Genomic DNA, 25,914 nt, shown 5'->3' with positions numbered 1-25,914 from the left:
AGACTCCTGTGATTTTTTTTTAAGATATTTATTTATTTTTGTCCTTTAAGAAATTTTTTTACTACCATTATCCGTCTGGACCCCTTCTTAGTTTTAAAGAATCCCCTCTGAGTGAGCTTTGGTGGATATGGTGGCCTATGAGAATTAAAATACTGTTTTATTATCAACTTAGCATGGGCCTGATACCCCAGTGTGTAGCTCTGGTAGACTTGATTAGGCCCGAGACTCTTTACCTAAATCCAAACCCAAAAGTTGGGATGTGAGTTACCAGCTGCCCGTGATAGAGGGTGCAAAAGATCAACTTGATCTACCGAATGAGGGAAGAGACAGTCTGGGGAGCCATATCTGGCCCCCAGGCAGGCTTATAGGGATGACAGAAAGGGCAGGATTCATCTGGTAACAAACATGACCCAGGCACAGTCCTTGAAGCTGATCAGTTCAATGAGCTGTTCTTTGACCCAAGTAGAGAACAAGAACAGGGGAAGAAGGGAGGCTCTCCTTTCAGTGAGCATTACCTGTCATAGCAGAAATAAGTTGAAACCTGCTGCTATGTGGTAGGACCCCATTTAGAAGGTAAGAATAGAAAATCAGGAACCAACAGAGATAAAATTGGAGATACCAGATAGGCTAAAATATAAGCAACACTGTAGTTTTGTGGAAATCAAGGAGTGGTTTTTTTTGTTTGTTTGTTTTTTGCAGTATGCGGGCCTCTCACTGCTGTGGCCTCTCCCGTTGTGGAGCACAGGCTCCGAACACGCAGGCTCAGCGGCCTTGGCTCACGGGCCCAGCTGCTCCACGGCATGTGGGATCTTCCCGGACCGGGGCACGAACCCATGTCCCCTGCATCGGCAGGCGGACTCTCAACCACTGCGCCACCAGGGAAGCCCTCAAGGAGTGTTTTTAAAGTATGATAATAAAGAGTGTCAGTTGGTAGATTCAAAGAGATCATTGAAGAACAATAAGACGGAAGAGGCTGTTGGACTGAAAGATTAAGGAACCATTACTGGTTTTAGAAAAGCTTTAGTAACTTGGTGGGTGAGAAACCAGATTATGGGGAATTAAAGTGGTGGTGGCAACAGGGTTCTCATGGCAATATTGGGGAAGAGTAGGGAACGGAGAAATAACTCCAGATAGGGCTAGACCTCTTTTTATATTTCTACATGATAGGAAAGAATGTGTAAAGAGATAAAGATTTAAGATGGAAGAAAGCAGAAGAAAACTGGATGGAGAAATAGTCTTAAGAACACAAGAAGGGATAAAATCAACACAGTGGGAAAAGGTTAATCTTAGAGGGATTTTCCTCTCTAAAACAAAAGAGGGGAGAAGATGGTTATCTACATGGAAATATTTGGCAGTACAGAGTAGAGAAGATGATGCCACATATTGAGCTCAGTAAAGAAGAACAGGAGTCATCTGATAAAAGGAAGGAAGCTCCTGGGGCTTAAGTAGACTAGAGGTTTAAAATCAGCTATAAATAAAATGGACCAGTGAATTGCTAGGCATGGGATGATAGTCATTGTACTGCAGAGTTCTCAAGGGCAGGGATTGTATTTTATTACTCTTGTATCCCCACTGCATAGCACAATGTTTAGTGCATGGTTAGTGCTCAGTAAATATTTGAATGGATGGATGGATGGATGGATGGATGGTTGGCAGGAAGGAAAGAAGGAGAGATGGTTTGTTATCTAGATGTGCTTATTGAAAGTTTATTTTAATTGAATTTAAACTACTCTTGACCCCTAATGAGGGCCTAGATGAAATTAAATATAATCATTAGACTAAGCCCATAACAGTTTGCAGTTTGGAAACAGGACTGAATAGACAGAACCTTTTCTCTAAGCCACCAGTTTTTTGTGTTGGTTTTCCTTAGGATGAGGGATGGCAGTGGTATTTTGTTTTGGCAATGCTGGCTGATAGGGTGAGTTGCTAGATCTAGCACACATTATTCTGCTGCTTGTAGCTTCTGGTCCAAGTTCAGAAATGTCATATTTGGGCCCATATTTGCAGTTTCAGTGGCCCCCAAGGAACCTGCACCTTCCTGCTTTTGCCTCCTCATCCAAGTTGCTAAATTCTGGTAACTTAGATAGTTCAGATGTCCTTACTTAAAACTGAATGACTAGCATGTGTGTTAGGGAGGCTTGGAACCCATGTTAGGAATCTTGTATCAGATGTAATAAGGGAAGATCCAGATTTCACATTTAATGGCTTGTGCCTTTCCTTCAGTAGAAGACTGAAGGGAAAGGAAGACAGGGACAGACGGCACTTGAAAAAGAAAAGAAAAAAGACTTCCAGTCTTTTCTTTTTCTAAGAGAATAAGAAAGAAACTGGTGATGACATTCTCATGTAGTCAGTAATTATATATGGAGCACCTGTGGTATGCAGCGCTGCCTCCTTCAGATGAGGCTAGTAAGAGGTCACTTGTTCACTGGGAAAATTGTTTTATTATCCTTTATAAAAAGTAGCATGGGCTTGTTTTGATTTTAAATCCGTGGACTAATATACCAAATTGATTATTTCCTAATAAAGGGAGGTTGAAATGATTCTGATACTGAAACATAACATTTCTCCTCAACTTGCCAGTTAACATTAGGAGTTTGCTATTTCATTACTACCAGGGACACTAGTAGGACCAAAGCATTTTTCTCCATGTTGCTTTTGGTTGTTCGGAAGTATCACAGTGGAAGCCCTGGCCCCTTGAACCATAGCAGCAGCAGGTCAGCAAAGGAGGAACTAGGTTTCAAAATATTTTGTTTTAAGAGGTTATTTGTCGTGTTGAAGTCATCATACAACATCTGATGTTGATTTTGAGATTGTTAATTTATCCTTTTTAAGGATTCAGATTAAAAAACACAGCCACATTTCCACTCAGTTTTCCCATAAATCCCATCCCATAATTCAACTCAAAACATCCTGATCCTGCAGCGTTCTGCTGGGTTTGTGCCCCTGCTGGATTAGGTGTGCTCCTGGGTGCCTGGTGGGGTGCACACAGTGCTTGTCTTCCAGAAAAAGGAAATAGTGCTGTATTATAGGTTAGACACACTCTACCTAAGGGCAGAACTAGTCAAAAATCAAATTGAATTTACACTATGAACTTCCTGTATGCTTGTGAATGCCTTCTAACCGCACCTTGTTAGAATAAAATGTCAGGAGATTATCACATAAAATCCGCTCTCAACCTTAAGGTAAGATTGCTCGCATTCTGAAGAGAGTTGAACAACTTTATAAGGGGTTCATAAAATAGTTTTATCAGCACAATTTATGCTAATAGTATTTTATTATAGATTCAACTAAAATTACAATACGTTAAGAATTTGGAAAGGTGTTCTGATAGTTGTAGGTATTGTTGACTAAAAGATGCCTGGCATTTACACAGGTAACCTGGGAGGGGATAATTTGAAAATTCCCTGCTAGTCTTGTAAATATCCTTTCCTCATCCTCTTCTTCCCTGGGGCTACTGAGTGCCAGGGAAGGTGAGACCAGACTTCCAGCTCCTGCATTCTATAAGTGGCATATAGTTAGTATTCATTTCTACCTCATTTATATACATGTATAAAACCTCCACCCTGTTGATGTTAAGAATGTTAGGAAACATGGATCTTGCCCTTGAGGATCTCACTGACTGGTGAGGGTCGTAGACTTGCAGGAAAAGTAAATTACAGTACAACCACATGCTGTAATAGAGGGAGAACAAAGCATTGTAGGTACTTATAGGAACAAGTAACTCAGCTTACCTTGGGAAGATGGGGAAGACTTCATAAATGTGGTGACATCTGAACTGGGTCTTAAAAGATAAATTGAAATTTGGCAGGTGGAGAAAGGCACACCAGGCAGAGAGGAGTGAATGGGCAAAGGGTTAGAGGTTAGAAAGAATATGGCTTCTTCAGGTAACTAAAAGAAGTACACAATTCATGGAGTAGAGCCGTGGAAGAAAAAGGCTGAAAAAGTACACTTGGGTCTTATTAACTCAGCAGAGCTGATGGGAGAGGGACCAGCAAAAAAGGCAAAATTGCTCGAAACATGAGAGAACTTGCAAAATACTTTGTTACGTAAATCATCTGATAGGTCATTGGGCTATTTTTTCTGCAACAGTACTTAAAAAAAAAAAAATTGTTGGGCTTCCCTGGCAGCGCAGTGGTTAAGAATCTGCCTGCCAATGTAGGGGACACGGGTTCAAGCCCTGGGCCGGGAAGATCCCACATGCCACAGAGCAACTAAGCCTGTGCACCACCACTGCTGAGCCTGCACTCTAGAGCCTGTGAGCCACAACTACTGAGCCCATATGCCACAACTGCTGAGGCCCGCGCACCTGGAGCCTGTGCTCCACAACAAGAGAGGCCACCGCAATGAAAAGCCTGTGCACCTCAAGGAGGAGTAGTCCCCGCTCTCTGCAACTAAAGAAAGCCCGCATGCAGCAATGAAGACCCATTGCAGCCAAAAATAAATAAATTAATAAATTTATTTTAAAAAATTGTCATCAAGATGGAAAATAAAAAAAGAAAATCATATATATATATATATATATATATAATACTTTACTATAACTCAACTGATGACATTTCAATAGCATCATTTTTACCCAGTTGGAGTTCTGCCTATCTACACAAAACAGCTCTGTTTCACTTGGTACATACATTTCTTGCTCTTCTTCATTATTTGATGGTTAAGACACAGCATTTGCAATTACTTTCTCAGTAACTATGATTATTTAATAGTAATATCAAAAAATAAGTCAGTGTTATTTTTCACAAAAATGTCCAAGAGTTGAGGCAAGCAATAATGTCACTTGTGGTAGCAAGTATTTTATCATTAATCATTATTCATTATATAGTAATTTGTCATCTAAGTAGTTGAAAAATAGTGTACTGCTTTCAAGATGTACTTTCAAGCCATATGATTGAAATTGTTGAAGGTAAGAGCAATACTCTGTTATTTACACCAATTATCTTACCTACTAATATTTAGTCATAAAGGAGAATTATATACAACATAAAAAATTTCCAATTGGAGAGGAAAAAGGAGTCTCAAAAATGCAGAGGTAAAGTGCATTTAAAATGATTACCGTTTGGGAATAAAGACACAGACCTACTTGAGAATGGACTTGAGGATATGGGGTGGGGGAAGGGTAAGCTGTGACAAAGCGAAAGAGAGGCATGGACATATATACACTACCAATCGTAAGGTAGATAGATAGTGGGAAGCAGCCACAGAGCACAGGGAGATCAGCTCGGTGCTTTGTGACCGCCTGGAGGGGTGGGATGGGGAGGGTGGGAGGGAGGGAGATGCATGAGGGAAGGGATGTGGGAACAGATGTATATGTATGACTGATTCACTTTGTTATAAAGCAGAAACTAATAAAAAAATAAAAAATAAAAAAAAATAAAATGATTACCGTTTGAATATAAGTGCTGATTTTGTGGTGAAGTTGTTGAAAATTTTTCATTTTTGACTTAAGGCATGTTTATCAAAATAGAATATACCCATATAAAGTGATAAAATATATGAAAATAAAATCAGACTTGAAAGTTTATTGGAAAACAGTGTTTACTGAAAAAGGGACATTATAAATATTCCTTGGTGGATAAAGGCAGGCTTTTGGAATTGGAAATCGAACTAAAATATAAAAGAGAATAATTATTTTGGTTTATATATTCACAACTTGATCAAAAAAGCACAAGTTCCAAATGAAACAATTGGAATTAGAGAAATGAAATTGTGATGCGGCTTTACCTTATAAATGAGATAACTTGTTTCTTCAGCTTATTCAACAATAAATGATGAGACAATTTAAAGCAGAATCAAAAAATGTCATCAATTTGTATAAATAAATCAGAAAAAGCAAGGCTCCCTTAATTAAAGAAATATTCTTGAATTTTGTTATGCACAATAGGAAAACTGACTAAGGAATGTAGAATTATTTTGTACATGTATACACACACACACACACACAGTGAGTGCAAATCAGAACTATGACGTTTCCATTAAACATGAATAGAAAATTGAATGTGGGGTGGTGAAGTTTTAGAGGAAGAGCTCGACTGTGTAAAATTCTAAGATTTATTAACAAGTGTGAGGAATTGGAAACTCTGAAATGACCCCCATACTGACACTTCTTTGACAACAATCTCTGCATCTACATAAGCTACCAGTCTTTTCAGAACTTATATAAGAGGCCCAAAGATGTGACAGGCAGAAAACTGTATGGCATGTCAAAAATATGTTGGACTGTTTGTTCTCTGACATCGTGGGCTATCATCTATAACTTCCAGAGATCTTTCAAATATAAAGAGGGATGGTGAATTAATGATTGGCTGACACTGGTTTCCCAATGTGAATTTTTCCCTTTTTTTCCCCAAGCTTATTTCATGCAAAGCATTATAAGAATTCTTTCTAGGGAATTCCCTGGCAGTCCAGTGGTTCGGACTCTGCGCTTTCACTGCCAAGGGCCTGGGTTCAATCCCTGGTCGGGGAACTGAGATCCCACAAGCCGTGCAGCTCAGCCCGCACCCCCCCCCCCAAAATTCTTTCTGAAGAGCTTCAAAGAAAAATTATAGACACGTTTTCTTGGTTTTTAAAATAAATAGTTCACTGTTTATTATCTAAGAAAACCTATATCTCAAAACCATTTGGACTGGGGTAATTATGCCAAAAAATAATCTCTTAAGGTTTCAAAGAAAAAAAAGTCCTTTCAGAGGAGAACAACAATAGACCACGGCAGTTCAAATAGTGTGTATCATACTACTCCATCAGAAAAATTGCTTAGTAAGTCCCCTACATAGGAACGGATCCCGTTCTGAGAGCATGCTAAGTCCAATTTGTTTTTAAGTCCAACAAAGTTAGCCTAGGTACCGAACTAACACAATCAGCTACGTAGTACTGTATTGTGGTAGGTTTATAATACTTTTCACACAAATAATACATAAAAAACAGACACACAAAATAAAGAAAACATTTTAAATCTTACAGTACAATACCTTGAAAAGTACAATAGTACCAGCTCTATCACAGCTGCTTTTACGCTTGCTTCCAGACATCCTGGGCTTGAAATAAAGATACTGTACAGTACTGTAATCTATACAGTCCTGTACAGTAAAGTACACAAAAGCACAACCACTTGTAGAGGATGCACGCACGTGACTACTCCAGACACACAAACTAACTTACGTGATTGGACATGCAAACGCACGTTCACATCTTTGAAAGTTCACAACTTGAAGGTTCGTATGTAGGGGACTTACTGTATTTCATTCTTATAATAATCCTATGAAATAGTACTATTAAAATGTTGATTTCTGATGAAGAAGCTGAAGCACAAATACTTGCCAAAGATCACAAATCTAGTGATTGAAGGAGGCAGGATTTTAACTCACAGAATCTGGTGAGGGAAAGGAAAGAATCTGGGGTGACTCCTACAGTTGGGAGACTTGAGTGGATGGTTCTCTCATTAGCCAGGATTGAAAATACAGACCAGCAGTTTTGTGGGGAGCAGACTGGAAGGTTATGAGTCAATAGATTTGGTTTTGGATATAGTATTAAGTTTGAAGAGCTGCTGGTGGGAAATCCAAATGGATATGCCTTGTAAGTAGTTAATAATAAGTACTAGAAATAATATTTAGTGTTAAAATTCATCTTTTCTCAAAAAGAAAATACTGTGTTTTAATGTATACATTGTGCAGCCGCGGTAAAACGTGAAAAATTGGTGATACGATCTCCGAGCTCTAAAAAACTAAATGAGTGCTTTTATCCGGGTGAAAAATCTTTTTGGGTGTGTTCTCATGTCCTTTTTACATTGTTAGGTAAGTAAATAGCTATTTTACCTGGAATTTTATGGCATTTTTCAGCCAAGCAGAAGGAGGAGAGGAATTCATTCGTTATGATTTGTACCCACCTATCACAAGTGAATTTACTTCATTACAAACTCCCCTTACCCTCTCACCCTTTGCTCCACACATTCCACCAAATACACCCCTGCCTGCTCTAACCACGGGATATTCCAGTTCAAACCCAGCAGTTTATGGGAACTGCTTTTGTTGAAATCATTAAAGAAAGAAAGGCCTGTGAGTTCTCCTTCCGAAGCACTGCCTGTTTTCTGTGTCATTTCAGTCTCATTAATCAGCGTTGCAGCAAGGTAGACATTGTGCTGTGTATTTTACTGTCCCCAGCACAGCAGCTCCTGCGTCTCTGCCCCCAGGCCGACGCATTGGGGAAAAAGAGAGAGGGAAACCATCAATCTTCCCAGTTGCACATGTCAGCAGTGATTCTTTCCGCCTTCCTGTTGGCTGTCTCTCTCACCACCTGTGTTTAGAATTAGCACTGAAGCTGCTGCCCAGATGAATAAGAACCACTGTCCCTGTCACCTGCCCTGTACGGGCTACCCCTTCTAAATGAAAACAAGAAGTACACAGGGCAATTATCTTTACTGTGAATGGTGCAAGAGGAAGAATCACACGTCTCCTTCGAAGTTCATTATGACATAAAATTAAAGCAGATTTGAGGTCGTACATTCTAGGAGGTAGCACCATTTATTAGATCAGAGGGGTAAAAGCAAATAATTTCTTGAGTGCCTTGCTGTATTCTCATAGTCTCCCTCTGAAGTGTCTACAGAGAGTCTGGCCTTGAGCGGAGGCTGGGTGCTGGCTCCAGGCTTCCACTCTGTCCTGCAGTGGATCACTCGCCTTCACTCACCCACACCAGCTCTCTGGACCAAATGAAGTATATACAGCTGAATTTGATCAATTTATGTTCGAGTCCTGACCCCACTATTTATTAGCCATGCACTACTCACTGAACCCCTCTGTGCCTCAGTTTCCTCATCTATAAAGCAGAATTGATAATACTACCTACCTTATAAGGCTTTTTGTGAGGATTAAATGAGATAATGCATTCATAGGTCTTGCTAGAGTACTTTGTACATAGTAAGCACTCAATAAATATTAGCCATTACTATTGTTAACCTCATTGTTCAAATAATAAAACTGAGGTTCAGAGAGATTAAATAATTTGTGCAAGGTGCTAGGAGATGTAGAAGGAATTTGAACCTAGCACTGTCTGATCCTCAAAACGGATGTCTTTCCTATTACACTATATTGTTTCTGTTCTAGTTCCATCTTACAAATAACTTCATGTGTGAGCTTAATAAATCACTTCACTTTATTCATGTCTTTATTTCCCATTATGTAAAGTGAAAATGATAATAACTGACTGACATTCCTGCTGGTATGAGACTCTTGTAATTATATGTCAATTAATTATCATCAAGCCATATACAGTAAAACTAGGCATATTTTTTAAGTTTGGCTGCAAAAAATGTTCATGCCCTTAAAAAAAAGTTAAATAGTACAAAAGTGTCGAAAAGGTAGTCATTATGTATTCCCATTCCTCGGGGTAATCACTGTTAAGTTAAATGTGTATTCTTCTTCCTTGTCAACAGTCATCTGTTTAACAAATGTGTATATAGAACGACTGTGGGCTAAGCATTGTTCTCAGGCCTTGAGGAGGGTGCTATTATTATACCCATTTTACAGATAAGGAGGTTCTGTGACTTGCACAAGGAAACACAGCTAGTACGTGCAGAGCTAGTATTGGACTTGGTGCTCTGACTCCAGAGTTGGGACTCTTCACTTCCACTCTGCTCTCACTACTTACAGTCTTCTTATCTGCTGCATGGTATTCCATCATATAAAAAATAAAATTACTATTTATTTTATATGTTCCCTACTAATGGACATTTAGTTGCTTGTAGTTCTTTTGTTATTAAAGAGTCATATGGGGTGTGCCAGGTGTCCTTACATTCTAGTATGATTATTTCTGTAGGACAGATTTCTGTATGTTGGATGGTTGGATCACAATATTTAAGCACTTAAAATTTTGACCTCCATAAATGATCAGATAACTTACGGAGAACTTACTACATGCCAGGCACTAAGCACTTTACATGAATAAACTCATCACAATACCCCCCATCTACCCTGTGAGATTGGTATATTATTATCCCCATTTTGTAGATGCTCAAAAACATATAAGTAGGGCTTCCATGGTGGCGCAGTGGTTGAGAGTCCGCCTGCCTATGCAGGGAACGTGGGTTCGTGCCCCGGTCCGGGAAGATCCCACATGCCGCGGAGCGGCTGGGCCCGTGAACCATGGCCACTGAGCCTGTGCGTCCGGAGCCTGTGCTCCGCAACGGGAGAGGCCACAACAGTGAGAGGCCTGCGTACCGCAAAAAAAAAAAAAAAGAAGAAGAACATATAAGTAATAGAGCCAGGACTTCAACCCAGGCAACCTGGTGCTAAATCCTGCTGCTTAACCATGGTAAATAACCAGACAAGTGATCACAGTCATATTTTACCATTTGACTTTGTCATTTTTCTAACTTATTCTAAAGTTGACTTAACAATATGAGCTGACAGGAGGGTCTGAACAGAAGCAAATGCTTCAGTTGAAACAACCCTGGGGATTGTGTCAGTCTACAGGTTGGATGATGAGAAAGGGAGCCATGGTTCACTGGAAAATGAGACTTCTTTCTCCTAGTAGTAGTCAGAATAGTCAGCAAGATTTTTTTGGTGAAATATCTTTATGCCTGGAAAATAACTTTAGAATCTTTTTCTCTGTTTGTAGTATTAGTACCTTGTAAGAAATTCACACTGTCTCTCAAAGGTTCAGAACACTTGAGAAGTCATGGAGTTATTTCATTTATTGGGTATAAAAATTTCTGGCAGGGCTTCCCTGGTGGCGCAGTGGTTGAGAGTCCGCCGGACAATGCAGGGGATGCGGGTTCGTGCCCCGGTCCAGGAAGATCCCATATGCCGCGGAGTGGCTGGGCCCGTGAGCCATGGCCACTGAGCCTGCGCGTCCAGAGCCTGTGCTCCGCAACGGGAGAGGCCACAGGCCACAACAGTGAGAGGCCTGCGTACCGCCAAAAAAAAAAATTTCTGGCATCTTGGCTTTGCTTAGCCAAGGCCACCAGTTGTTAGTCCAGGTTTTCCTCAACCAGCTGAGCTGACCATGAGACCTGCCTACAGCTGCTTGAGTGTTGAATTCAGACTCTCTGTAGGGATTGGAGGGAGTTAGAGAGTTTGCCACACAGGGAGATGGGTAGAAAAGAACATCCTATGCAGAGAGAATTTTGTATTTTATCCATGACAATTCTGATGTCAGAACCTTCTTAGTGGGATCATTTTCTTAGTGCTGTCTGGGCTACCCGTGCTTCTTAAATCCCTGAGCCATAAGGATTCATGGAACTGGGCATTGTTAAGTCAATTTACCTAACGGTGGAAGATGGTGTGCTTACTTGTCACAGTGTCTTTTCTCACCAATGTAGACACACTAGCCACATCTTCATAAGCTGTTGACCATAATAATCTGCTGACCTTCAGGTGATACTAGAGCTGCCTGAAGCCAAAGGGGCCTCTGACCATGCATTAATACATAAATGCTCAGGGATTTTATTACCTTGAAATGTAAATTATAAACAAGTGAACTTTTCAAATTTTTACAGTCTATTTGTGTGTTTGTGTGTGTGTGTGTGTGTGTGTGTGTGTTCCCATGTTTCCAGTCAGATTGGCAGTTTTGGAGAATAATTATGTAGTAGTTGGCTTGGAACAGTGGTTTTTCAATCCTGGACACACAAAAAATCCCAATGCTCACACCAAATCCCAAACTGATTAAATCAGAATCTCTGAGGATGGGACCCAGGCATCGGTATTTTTTAAAGCTCCCAGGTGATCGCTGTGCAGATAAGATTGAGAACTGGTGGCTTAGAAGGTATCTTCTATTTTTTATTCATAGTGTTTTCATCTGTACCTCATTTTATATAGTTGAAGTGAACTTTAAGACTAGATATTGGTGCCCCAAAGCCTGTCTCAAACTGGAGCAGGCATCAGAATCCCCTGGAAGGCTTGTCAAAGGACAGATTGCAAAACTCTTATCATTTCTTTTCCTGGGATAAGTCCACCCATAGAATTTCTGAGTCAGTAGGTCTGGGTTGGGGCCCAGGAATCTGCATTCCTAACAAGGTCCTTGTTCGGGTGATGTTGCAGGTACGGAGACACACTGGGGGAACCCCTGCTGTAATGCCTTCCTTCCACCTTCCTTTTGCGCCTTTCTTGCCAACAATGGCGGCCAGGGCAGCCGCCTCCAGGACAGTCCATATACACACAATTCAGTGTTAGGAATGCTAATCATGCTGAAGGAAGTGCCCACATGTTGCCCCAGCTCCAGATTATCATACATCTAATTTTAAAAGTCTGTATGCAAATACAAGCTGCTCTTCCTACCAGACTGCTCCCCTTAAGCACTTTCGGCTTTAAAATCAGAGCCACCACAGGGTAGGTAATTCTCTAGTGTCCCAAAATAGAACTTGGATTTCACTTTCCCACAGAAACAATTTTATGAATGGTGTTTAGGCGCAGCTGAAATGGTGCTGTTAAAACCATTCTTCAGAAATACTGTGGGTTCAATGAGGCTTCGATGGGCGGCCTTCCAAGACTGTAACTGCCATTTAAAGAATTGAGTGTCTGAGTTTCAGAAAACCAATTTTCAAGTGAGCTCTTAGAACCTAACTTGTTTAGGAACTGCCTATAACTGGAACATCTGGTTCATTTTGTGTATAGTTATTTCGCCCTTTATATGGAGCTAAAGTGGGGAGTAGGGGTGGGAGATTTGTCATTTATTCCACTAACATTTATTAGATCCTCACAATGTACCTGACATTGCTATATACTGGGGATATAAAGATGAAAAAGGCAGCCCCAGCCCTAGAGAGCTCATATTCTGGGTGGGAAAATATTTACTAAGCAAATAAGAAAATATTTACCAAGTTACCCGTGTGATATGTGCAATGATGAAGAACCGATGAAAGAGGGATCTGTTCTGCTTGGAGAGAGAGACTGACTCAGTATATGTGTGTGTGTGTGTGTGTGTGTGTGTGTGCGCGCGCGTGTGTGCGTGCATGCGTGTGTGTGTGTGTGTGTATGCATGCGTGCGTGTGTGTGTGTGTGTGTGTTTGGTAGGGAGAAGGTATGTTTAAGAGGTTTGGAGTCAAGGAGAGATTGTTAGGCCTTGAAGACCACCGGGAGTTCTCCAGGCAGAGAAGTGGGCAAAGGACATCCAGGATGAGGGAACAGTCCGAGTGCAGAGGGGAATGAGCGATACAAGAACGGCAAGTAACTAGGTCAGCTTCTCGTGGAGGATGATGGAGGACAGCTGGGAAGGGGATTAACTGCCACATAAACTTTGAATCCTAACCCAGAGGAAGAAATGAGAAGACTTAATGCATAGAGCTAAGTCTGTGTGTGTGGTATGTGCATTTTTGTCCCAGACTTTTTTTTGAGAACTTTCTTCTGTATATTTCCCACTACCCGGAGGAAGAACTTTTTTTTTTTTCAACAAACTATTAATATTTTTTAAATGTCCTGAATCAAGTTGTTTTCAAACCTGTGCTCCAGGAAGCCCCTCAGAGGCTGGCAGGGATAAGAGCGGACAAGCCCGCAGGGGGCTGCCTACTGGGGCTCCCTCACTGACTCTCCTGTTATCCATACACCAAGCATTTCTTTGGGCTCTTCTACATATTAGACATGTCTGGTAAGAATATTACATTTGAAAATGGGCATGTAACTAAAAAAGAGACATCTTAAAACCACACATTTAGTAACAGTCTGAGGACTTAGGTGTGGAGAGCCAAATCTCTCAGCGGCTGTAAAAGGATAAATGTTCTCAGTTAGTCAGCTGAAGAGGGGACCACCAGACAGGCATGGATCTGTGACCAAAGATAATGGGTAGGATATACCTTTATTTGGCCACAAAAGGCAATGATAAAATCATATCTTTCCAGCATGATCTCTCTAACACTTTAAGATCAATGTTCAAATTTTCTTATGAGGAAAAACTAGTATTTTCGTAAGCATTTCAGATCATTCTTTTTTTTTTTTTTTTTTAGTTTCTGCTTTATAACAAAGTGAATCAGTCATACATATACATCCGTTCCCACATCCCTTCCCTCATGCATCTCCCTCCCTCCCACCCTCCCCATCCCACCCCTCCAGGCGGTCACAAAGCACCGAGCTGATCTCCCCGTGCTCTGCGGCTGTTTCCCACTATCTATCTACCTCACGTTTGGTAGTGTATACATGTCCATGCCTCTCTTTCGCTTTGTCACATCTTACACTTCCCCCTCCCCATATCCTCAAGTCCATTCTCAAGTAGGTCTGTGTCTTTATTCCCGTTTTACCCCTAGGTTCTTCATGACATTTTTTTTTTAATTCCATATATATGTGTTAGCATACGGTATTTGTCTTTCTCTTTCTGACTGACTTCACTCTGTATGACAGACTCTAGGTCTATCCACCTCATTACAAATAGCTCAGTTTCGTTTCTTTTTATGGCTGAGTAATATTCCATTGTATATATGTGCCACATCTTCTTTATCCATTCATCCGATGATGGACATTTAGGTTGTTTCCAGCTCCGGGCTATTGTGAATAGAGCTGCCGTGAACATTTTGGTACATGTCTCTTTTTGAATTATGGTTTTCTCAGGGTATATGCCTAGTAGTGGGATTGCTGGGTCATATGGTAGTTCTATTTTTAGTTTTTTAAGGGACCTCCATACTGTTCTCCATAGTGGCTGTACCAATTCACATTCCCACCAGCAGTGCAAGAGTGTTCCCTTTTCTCCACACCCTCTCCAGCATTTATTGTTTCTAGATTTCTTGATAATGGCCATTCTGACTGGTGTGAGATGATATCTCATTGTAGTTTTGATTTGCATTTCTCTAATGATTAATGATGTTGAGCATTCTTTCATGTGTTTGTTGGCAGTCTGTATATCTTCTTTGGAGAAATGCCTATTTAAGTCTTCTGCCCATTTTTGGATTGGGTTGTTTGTTGTTTTGCTATTGAGCTGCATGAGCTGTTTATAAATTTTGGAGATTAATCCTTTGTCAGTTGCTTCTCAGATCATTCTTTATACTTTAAAAATTTTAGTACTTCTTGATCTCTTGCCTGTATTTACTGTTCCATCCAATATAAAAATAAATTATGTAGTGGTGGTTAAGATGTTTATGTCAAGAATTTGACCCTGGCTGGTTTGGTTTAGGAAGCAGTATTGTCATTAGAAATTAAAAGTGTTTCTCACTACATATCATATTATAATTATTTATGTTGTGTTTAGATAATATATTAATCTAGTTTTAGTCACTTTTCCAATAAAAACTAAAAGGACTTGCCAGTTTATTCTGTACCTACATATAAGTTTTGCATTTAAACATAACTTAGCTGCCCTGAGGTGACAGTGCAGTCTTTCCTAGGAGGCAAAGTCCCCAGATTTTATATTTCATCATCTCTGTGTGATGGGGAGACATTCACTGAGGTGCTATTTGACAAGTAAGAAAGAAAACAGAAAAAGAAGGCCTGAAGAAAGTAAGCCCAAAGAGATGCTGAGGTACAAAAGAAATAGCTGCAGAAGAAAAGAACGTGATAAATATGCAAAAGCGTCATGTGGTCTGGTGAGCAGAGCTCTGGAGGTCTGGATTCTGGTCCCAGGTGTGCCACCAGCTGTGCGCCTGGGCCTTTCAGGAAACGACTCTGTGGCATACCTTCCCTTTCTGAGAGCATGTGTGTGTGGAGGGGAGGTGCGGGTGGGAGTGAGGATACTTAAAGGCCAGACCAACCATGAAGTCAAGAAGTTCTAAACTGGATGCAGCCCTGTGCACATGAAGGGGACAGAGCTCGGTGTCCAGGGCTGAGAGCTGGGTTCCAAATCTAACCACCTGCCTGTGATCTTGTGAGGGTTACTTAACCATGCAGTGTCCTTCCCTGGAAAGTAAGGCCAGTAATTCCTACCTCCTTCACATCTGATGAGGTCCATGCAAGTGCCAGGGAATGTTTCTGATAGCTAAAGTTCAGCACAAGAATGAAAATCCATCTGCAAAAGCATTCTACTGCATGATGGAAGGATAGCTCAGTGCACCGAGGGAAAATAGATGCACAGCTCTTAAAATCTGGAAGTGGCTTAAATAAGTCTGTAAAAAACTTTTTTAAAAAACCGAGTTTATTCCTTTCAAACTATTTCACTGACCTAATAATACGTTGCTAAGTACTTCTCATCTATGCCTTTATGGAACTCACAGTCTAGTGAATTAGTCACTCCTTTATCCTTTTTTCTTTTTAAAAATAATTTTTTCCTGCAGTTTTAATTGTTGGCCAACATATTGCTTCTTGTTTGAGGGTGACATAAGACCTGCTTTCTCTTACATTGAATTAATATTTACTATGTTGATTCCTAGGTCTGAGCATCTGGTTTCATTTCAAAGCAGAAATGAACCCAGTTTTTTTTTTCTTGGTGCTGAGTCAGCATTTTCTCACCAGACCCAGAGCCCTCTGTACTTTCTGGAAGAAAGAGCTGACTGTGGCAGAACAATGCTGAGCTGTGGTCAAAGAAAGCTTCAGAGAAGCACCTGAATCCTCCCAGCCAGGACCGAAGTGCTATTTTTTTATGCCGGGTCTCCTATGTTTCAGCTCTTACATCACTAATTGGTGATGTAGACATTTTCAAGAAAGTGTTGAAGACATATGCGAGGGGCCTAGGATTGAAATAGTAGGGTGGCATACATGATAGAATTGAGAAGCACCAACAGAGCTTCTTAAGCTGTATTTTTTATTTAGAAGAATAAATAGACTTACAAAAAGAAATTTTCAACCAAATTAGTTGATAATGTTGTTGATTCCTTTTTTATCGCAATCCATGATAACATGCCTTTCATGGAACCAATTAGACATAGTGCTTGCTCAGCCAAGTTTTTGGTCTGCCGTCGACTATAGTTAAAACAGGTGTGATGAATGCACAAGTGATGCTACAGCTGGACACAAGCAGGACTTTGTAATAAGAATCTTGAAATCTTTAGTTGAAGTCTTTGGTTCCCACCACCATACCAAAGTTGAAAGTGTTTCAAAGCTAGTAGGCAGCCTTCTTTTGATGTATTTTATTCACTTGGGATTAAAATCAGAAGCTCTCTTTAGTTAATCACAAAAAATATCTTTTGCCATGATTAGCAGCTTGGGATTTTTTTAATTGCTTTTGGGTGCAATAATTGAAATTATGATAATTATGAACTTGGGATATGCTCAGTACCTTATGACAGGAATGCTTTTAGCTACATCTGTCAGATTGATAAGTTTGTTCTCTCTTTGATTCAAACTCCCACCCTGTCTTCTGGAACATATCAAATCCCGGGGCTGAAGCTGCCCATTGGTAATGCTGATTCTGTTACAAATTGAGCCAATGCATGTATTGATTGGAAGTGGCATTTGCTAAGGAAATACACCTGACATAAAAATGAAGACCTATTTTGTAAAATGTGCCTTTTTTTATTCTCTGTGCATTGCGATGGGATTGAAGGTTGATGCTCTAGACTTCCCCATGAGCGAATGCCTGTGGGCTAGTCTTGAAGCTGTTTTCTTTGTGGTTTGCCTCCTGTCCACTGGGAAGCCCATGCTCCTTTCATTTTCATTCTTTTCCAACTCTAGTGCTTTTGAACACAGAACCCCCATCCTCCCACCACCCAAACTCCACATTCCAGCCCCATGATTTCATGGTACCAGGCATATCTCCCCTGCCATGCTGTCAGGCTGCCTGCTGACTCTTGCAGGGGGAACAGACGGGAACATAAACTCACCGCAGAAGTGCAAGACACTCTCTGTATATTTTTAAGACCAGGAATCCAGTTCTCATTTAGATCCTGTATTTTTTTAATAGCTCCTTGAAAATTGAACAAAACATTTCTTGTTGCTCTTACTTCTTGATAACATCATTCCCTCTGCCTGGATATATAGAATCACAGAAACTAGAGAATGAAAAGGATGTATTAGATCATGTCTAGTTCATTCCCACTGGTCACAATTCTTTTTTCTCATAGTCTGTCCTCTAGTGCTTTTCTCTGCTAGTTTTCCCAAGGATTAGTTTCTCCATCTCTCAGGGAATACTTTCTTAGTTTGAACATGGAGGAATTTGTGTGGAAATATTCATTTTTTTTTCAGCTTGATATTACTGGTCCTTATAATCCTTTATATGACCATAAACAGTCCCCTTTCATCCTAGGTCAAGCATTTCTGGATGGCATTTTTTTTTCCTCTTCATTTATTAAGTTCAGAGCTTGTTTTTCTGCTTTGCTTTCTCTCTTCATCAATCAGTCCCTAAAGCCCATTAATCATTTTTTACCTCACTGAAAGCTCCTTTGCTTATTCCCATATCAGGAATCCAGGGCTGGTTAAGGTCCTAAGGTACTGAAGGAAGCCTCACTGATATGTACTTATTCTCTGCTAACTCTTCTCCCTCCCTTTCTTTCTCTTTCTCTCTCTCTCCCTCAGCCTCAGTTCTCAGCTACAAACTATTTTTCAAGTAATGTCTCTAAATTATGATTTGGGGAGTTAGTCATTTGACAGCCTCATGTGTGTGTATGTACATGTGTTTGATTTTAAGTGGTAATATTATATTTGTTCTCAGTTACTTAAAAGGTATTTTTCATATTCTCAGAGCTACAAACCTCTTAGGTCTCCTGAGTACTTATATCAAGTACAATTCTAGATCATGGAACTATGATGTAGCATTCTATTTTAGGGCTGTTATCTCAGGAATAGAGAGGAAAATAAGCAGATATAGGAAAATAGACTGTAGGATTTGAAATTCTTGGGGAAAGGGAGGGGCAAAATATAAGTAGTCTTGGCACTCACATATCTAAAGTAGATTAGCTCTTAGGAGCTTATATTAGATATAAAGATAAAGACTTTTTTTAATGTTACATTCTTTTTTTAAAAAAATTCAACTTTATTGATGTATAATCGACAAATAAATTGTAAGATATTTAAAGTATACATATACCATGGTGATTTGATATACATTGTGAAAAGATCCCCCCCACCTAGTTAATTATTAACACAACCAACACCTCACATATTTGTCTTTGTGTGTGTGAGAGAGCATTTGAGCTCTACTCTCTTAGCAAATTTCAATTATACAATGCAGTGTTATCCACTATTGTCATCGTGTTTTACGTTAGATCCTCATAAACCATATGGTTTTCTAGATGAGAGGACCCAGTATTATAAAGATGTCGGTTCTCCCCAAAGCAATCTATGGACTCAATGTAATCCCAATCAAAAACCCCAACAGGTTGCTTTTTTTTTTTTCTCTTGGAACTTGGCAAGATGACTGTAAAATGTATTGAGAAGTATAAAGGACCAAGGGTGGGTTAGATACTCTTGAAGAAGAAGAAGAAGGTCGAAAGACTTGCTCCACCAGGTCCCAGGACTTATTAAAAAGGCAGCTGCGGTACTGGTGCAGACATAGACAAATAGACCATGGACCAATGAGACAGAATAGAAAGACCAGATACAGACTCAGACATATAGAGATACTTGGTTTATGCTGAAGTGGCATTCCAGAGAGCAGTGGGGAAAGGATCTTTTCAATAAATGGTGATGGAACAATTAAGTATCCATATAGGGGGAAAAAAAGGAGAGAAAATAAAGTAGATGTCTACCTCACACCATATGCAAAAAACTCCAAATGGATACAGACTTAAATGTGAAAGATAAAACTTTAAAGCATGCACATACATATGCTTTATATATGTATGTATGTATATACACACACATATCTTCATGAACTCAGGATATTAAAAGATTTCTTCTCTGACAAAAATCTGGTCAAAAATTATATATTTGAAGAACATCTCTTCATCAAAAGATAACATAAAGGCAAATAGCCACATAATGAGAGAATATATTGGCCACACATGTAACTGACAAAATATTCGGATCCAGAATATACAAAAATTCTTAAATCAATGAAAAGATAATCCAAGCTGAGAAAAATAGGCAAAATAACTTGAATAGCCTCTCCACAGAAGAGGAAATAAAAATACCAAAAACCATGAGTTCTCAACTTCTCTAATAAATAATCAGAGAAATGCAGTTAAACCATAATGAGATTCTACCCTATATCATCAGTTAGCTAAAAATAGAACTACTGGCAAAGTGTTGGTGAGGATGTGGAACAATAGGAATTGGTGGTAGAAACTGCAAATTGTTATGTACTGATACTTAGGAATAGTTTAGCACACTGTAGTACAATTGAAGGTACATATGCATACCTTATGATCCAGCAATTCAACTCCTAGCTACGTACACTGGAGAGACTTGGCACTTAATACACAAATATACGTGTAGAGAATATTCTTTTTCTTCCCCCATGACTTTTTTTTTTGCAACAGAAAGGTTGCAAAATAATGCAATGAATGTAATGAAGTCTTAATAGGTGGTGTTTAAGCAAAACATGGTACCTAGTGGAAGGAGCGTACATGAGCTTTGAAGTCAGTAATACCTGACTTGAAATTTCAGTTCCACCTATTAGGTGTGTGGCCATAGGCAATCTATTAATATTTGTGAGCCTCAGTTTTCTCATCTGTAAATTAAAAGTAATCATATGCCTATCATATTATATATTATAAGGAATAAATACATTAATGCATATAAAGCACTGAGCATAAATGCCTGAAACATAGGAGCTGTACAGTAAATTATGATTGTTATTAGTAATTTTTTATTATTGTTAAAAATGATAATGATGTATTTTATCATTTATCTGTATTAAGGACAGAAAATATTTTTTAAAAAGTTGTTGCACTCAAAAGCTTACAAATACAGAGGCACATTTTTTTTCTTCTCATTTCCTATTATAACTTCAATAATAGACAGTATACACCAATGGGATAGCATGACCATGTCAAAAATGATTTTATAATTTAAAAAATTATGCAGAATTAAAAACTTCATTTGAAGAAATAAAAAACCAACTATAACTTTATCAAAAGTAAATGGATACTGAAGCGTGAAAAAGTTAAATAACTTTATCAAGAAGCAATATCAGAAATAGAGTATAGGTTTCCTAATTTTTAGCCCAGATCCTGCACATTAAATTATAATATCGGCAATTATTTTTATTTTTTTATTTTATATTGGAGTACAGTTGATTTACAATGTTGTGTTAGTTTCAGGTGTACAGCGTAGTGATTCAGTTATACATATACATGTACCTATTCTTTTTTCAAATTCTCTTATTTTTAAAGAAAACTGAATTAAGTAAGAGTAGCCTTTAGCCCTAATGCTAAGGCCTTCATTGCCTTAACTGCAAAATGAATGAAGTCACGGGAAAAACCCCTGGAGCCCCTTTAATCTCCAGTGAAATTTGATTCTATGTCTGAAGTCTCTGTAACTGACCACCAGAACCACAGTCATCTTTTCCTCTTGGGAACTCTTGCCTGTACCCTACTATTTACCTTTCCAAACCAGTCACAATTGTGTTATCATACTGTACTGTTATTTTATTTTCATAAGCATATCCTCTATCTCCAGTTAGATTGGAGATACAGACCTTTTCTTATGTGCCTTTGTGTTTGTAAGCTTTTGAGTGCCAAAAAAGATTTTTTTAATATCATTTCTGTCTCCTAATAGCACCTAACATAGTGCTTTACAAAATAAATGCATTTAAGGATGATGACTGTCAGATTGCAGTTAAAAAAATTGCGTAGCCATCAAACATGGGCATAGGATTCATAGATTCTGCTTCAAAAGCAATTTTGTTTGTTTTCCTTTGTTCCAGAAAGATTCCGTGAAGCGAATATTTTCTGGCATTCAGCCTACAGGAATCCCCCACCTCGGCAATTACCTGGGAGCCATTGAGAGCTGGGTGAGATTACAGGACGAGCATGACTCCGTGCTGTACAGCATCGTTGACCTACATTCCATCACTGTCCCCCAAGACCCAGCCGTCCTCCGGCAGAGCATCTTGGACATGACGGCTGCTCTTCTCGCCTGCGGCATAAACCCAGAGAAGAGCATCCTGTTCCAGCAATCTCAGGTCAGTTTCTCAGATTAGAACCGAGAAAACATTTACTTTCAGATTGAGGAAAAAAATCGAATGGTTTATATAGCTCCTGTTTTTGATTTTTTTTTTTGACCCTTCAAGTGTGACTTCATCAAATGCGACTGTTTCATTTTCATGTTTTCCCTATATTCATATCATTGAGTATTATTATAATGCAATAGTATTTTCAACTTTCCCTCCACTGTACTAGGTAAGTTTATAATGCTTCATAAACCAAAAAGTTGTATCCCATTAGTACTTCTAACCCTGGAATTGTTTTTCTGTACTGGGTTGCATTCAAACAGATGAATTCATGCTGTTGACTAGTCTCCTGGTGATGAGGGATAGAATTTAACGACTGATGGTTTTACATAACTACAATGTTGCTTTATTGGGTATTGCATTTGGAAGGTCTATTGGATAATTCCCATTGTTCATTCTTCGTATAATAATTTTTGAGAAGATTTGAGAGAACTAGCTGGGAAATTGGAAGACAATGTCCAGTGTCTTGAGTCCAAGCCAAGAAAGGCTTTAGAACAAAGCCAAAATATTTGACTCATATCTTTACTATCGATGAATCAGTTTTCTCTTGGACAGGCAGATAACCTGGACTAGAGACAAGGCACTTAAGAGACTCCCTAGCAAAGAAGGTGAAAATTTTAACTGGATCATGCCCTTATTACATGTCTGCTTTAACCTGGTAACAAAGTCCCAGCCAAGGAATGGTATGTTATACATGTTTTGGCACATGTTGACATGTATGCATGTGTGGAACATGTTATACATGTGTACAACTCCTTTCTTGATCATAAACTTCTGACAATCATTATTTTTGTATATATTTAATCACCCACAGAACTTAATGTAATGATTCACACAGAGCAACCATTTAAAAATATGAAATCAGTGAAAAAAGTATCTTCAAAAAATAAATGCAGTTATCAACTTAAACTTGTTACCAGCTTAGAGATAATGTGATAGAATAATAGAATCTAATCATTAAAATGACCATGAAGGCAATTTACCTTAATTTCCTTTTATACAGTTGGTCAGGAAGCCTTTCCTTACGTATGACTTTTCAGATTCAATCTTGGGCAGATGTAATTGTTATCAAGTACTTGCTTATATTGAGCAAACACCCGCCTCCCTGTAACTTCTAGCCACTCATTTAACTTCTCGCTAAAAATGCATAATAAATCAACTCTGTCTTCCACATGACTACTCTTCCAAACTTGGAGACATTAATTGTGCACCATCCTTACCCTCCAGGTCCTTGTTCCATAGGCCTTACCTTCTTCAAACTAGCTTACCCTAGATCTCTCACCCTCTTGGTTGTCCTACCTCAGAAGCACTCCTACCTTCTCTCTGAAAGGAAGGTGCCTCTCATATTTCATGAAACAATGTTTATCTAAACTCTTCACATCCATCTCTGACATTATAATGCTGGTCATCATTAGAGCCAGTTTTGGAGTCACCCAATGCATTTTCCAAAGCATACCATCTTCACTCCATCTTAGCTGTTTTTGATACAAGCTCTCTTTTGATCCTTATGTGATATTCTTTTTAAAAATTGTATTCTCAGTACTTATTTCCATACTTCTTGTAGGTGAAAATGTCTAATCTCCACTTGTCAGTTGCTTTTTAAAGTGACCTTTAAAATTAAAGGCTTATTTACAATCACATCCAGTACTTGCACTTTGAGCTCATAGCCCCAGAAATGATTACCATATTCTAAAAATGTTCTCCTTTGTAAAGGATTTTTGGCAGTGACCTCCATAAATGTATAAAATTTGCAGTAATTGAGGTATCTTCTTCCACATGGTACATTGTTGTTCAAAATAGCAATTGAAAGAGTAACACACAATATGGGAGACTTTGTAAGAACGTTCTCATAAGTGAGGGATAAAAAAATTCACCTTCCCTTTGGTGTTTTTATGTTACATAATGAGCTCACTGGTTTCCAAACTAGTGAGCTCATTATGTGGGTCTAGGTCAGAGAGTGGAGGCAACTGGTGTTGCCTGTTTCCTCAGTGGCCTCTAAATTGGCTCCCAGTTCCCCCTCCTACCATCCCTGACTTCAGCTCCCTTGGGGGAATTTCAATAGTTTGCCAGTAAAATTTGAAGGAAGTACTCATCAGCCCACATTCCACAATTTGTCCCACAAAGACAGTATTAAAGACTTCCTCAGGTGTCTTTCTGTCCTCAAGACATGCTTGGTCTGGGCCATTTCCTTCTTTAACTCGGGCAACCAACCTTATTACAACTCAATGGATGGACTGGATATTTTATCAGATTTTCTTTCCTTTTTAAAATATTTAATAAAGAAAACTTTAAATATATGCAGAAGAGTAGAGAGAAGAGTATACTCTACCCCCATCATTTACTAACATTTTGTGATTTGTCTCGCCAATGTTGTTTTCTTTGTTGAAGTATTTTATAACAGATACCACACATCATGACATTTCATGCCCTAAATATTTCAGCATGCCTCTCTATAAACTAAGGAAATTTTCTTACATAACCACAATACTGTCATCACACCTAACAATTTAATGATAATTCCATATTATCATCTAATACCCAGTCCATGTTCAAATTATGCTGATTCTCCCAAAATATCTTCCAAAATGTTGTCTTGTTGGAATGATGATCCAACCAAGGTCTATGCATCACATTTGATTATGGATCTTAAAGTCTCTTTTTATTTCATGCCTTTTGATTTGTTGATCAAGTTTTATTTCCTGTAAAGTTAATCCTTCTGCACTTAAAAAAAAATTTTAAACTTTGGTTTTGATGCTCCCACTTCTTTCTTTTTTTTTTTTTTCCTGATGTGGTATGTATTTTTTTAATTGAAGTATAGTTGATTTACAGTGTTGTGTTAATTTCTGCTATACAGCAAAGTGATTCATTTAACATTCTTTTTTATATTCTTTTCCATTATGGTTTATTACATAAATATTGAATATAGTTCCCTGTGCTGTACAGTAGCACCTTGTTGTTTATGCATTCTATATATACTAGTTTGCATCTGCTAACTCCAAACTCTCACTCCATCCCTCCCCCACTCCCCTTCCCCATTGGCAACCACAAGTCTGTTCTCTGTGTCTGTGAGTCTGTCTCTGTTTTGTAGATAAGTTCATTTGTATGCTCCCACTTTTTTCATGCCTTTGATATGTTAATCAGGTTTTCATTTATTTGCTATAAAATTAGCTCTTTTGGACATAAAAATAAACCTTAATTTTTTGTGCTTCCTCTTTTCACTAATCTGTGTTAGCTGATGTTTAATGGCTATAAACTGCCATCCTACATAGTTGCTTATCATCATTTATAATAGTTTGACTAGAAACGATGCTTACTTAGTGCCTATGGAGTGCCTAGAAAGGAGTGCCTAGATATCAGTTCCTCTAGAATGCTGTAAAGCTTCAAGCTGTTCATAGAGGATGATGGGAAGTTCTTCCTGATGCTTTATATTGAAACTGTGAAGGTGTGTATTGGCTTTTGCTTCTTAGGACCATTCTCAAGTAGAATTATTTTAACTAAGCTAGTCACCTTGAAACAATTATTATTTTAAAGACCTGGCCCCATATTTGCCATGTTCTAGTAGGTGAAAGAATCATCATGGTGTTTGTATTTTATGTCTTGCTATCCAAAAGTCAATTAATTAACAACTATCTTTATCAACCTGTGGAGTTTTCAGTAGAGGGGGATTGAAAAGAAAATAGAGCATCTGTTTTTTTTTTTTTTTTGCGGTACACGGGGCCTCTCACTGTTGTGGCCTCTCCCATTGCGGAGCACAGGCTCCGGACGCGCAGGCTCAGCGGCCATGGCTCATGAGCCCAGCTGCTCCGCGGCATGTGGGATCTTCCCGGACCAGGGCACGAACCCGTGTCCCCTGCATCGGCAGGCGGACTCTCAACCACTGCGCCACCAGGGAAGCCCGAAAATAGAGCATCTTTAAACACATAAGATTTACCAGCCGTTTCATGTATATGACCTCTCTTT

At 39.0% G+C, this 25,914-nt stretch overlaps 1 protein-coding gene across 1 annotated transcript in view; it reads left to right on the top strand.

Moving 5' to 3' along the window:
• WARS2 (tryptophanyl tRNA synthetase 2, mitochondrial) overlaps positions 1–25,914 on the top strand; it is an 86,042-nt gene that overhangs the window by 19,486 nt on the left and 40,642 nt on the right. The window contains exon 2 of the mRNA XM_060090365.1: positions 21,649–21,906. Coding sequence (XP_059946348.1) covers positions 21,649–21,906 — 258 coding nt within the window. The remainder of the gene's footprint in view (positions 1–21,648; positions 21,907–25,914) is intronic.

Source organism: Mesoplodon densirostris, chromosome 2 (genome assembly GCF_025265405.1).
Source record: "Mesoplodon densirostris isolate mMesDen1 chromosome 2, mMesDen1 primary haplotype, whole genome shotgun sequence".
Lineage (NCBI taxonomy): Eukaryota > Metazoa > Chordata > Mammalia > Artiodactyla > Ziphiidae > Mesoplodon > Mesoplodon densirostris.
The sequence above is the reverse complement of the archived record's forward strand: the minus strand, read 5'-3'. Positions and strand labels throughout refer to the sequence as shown.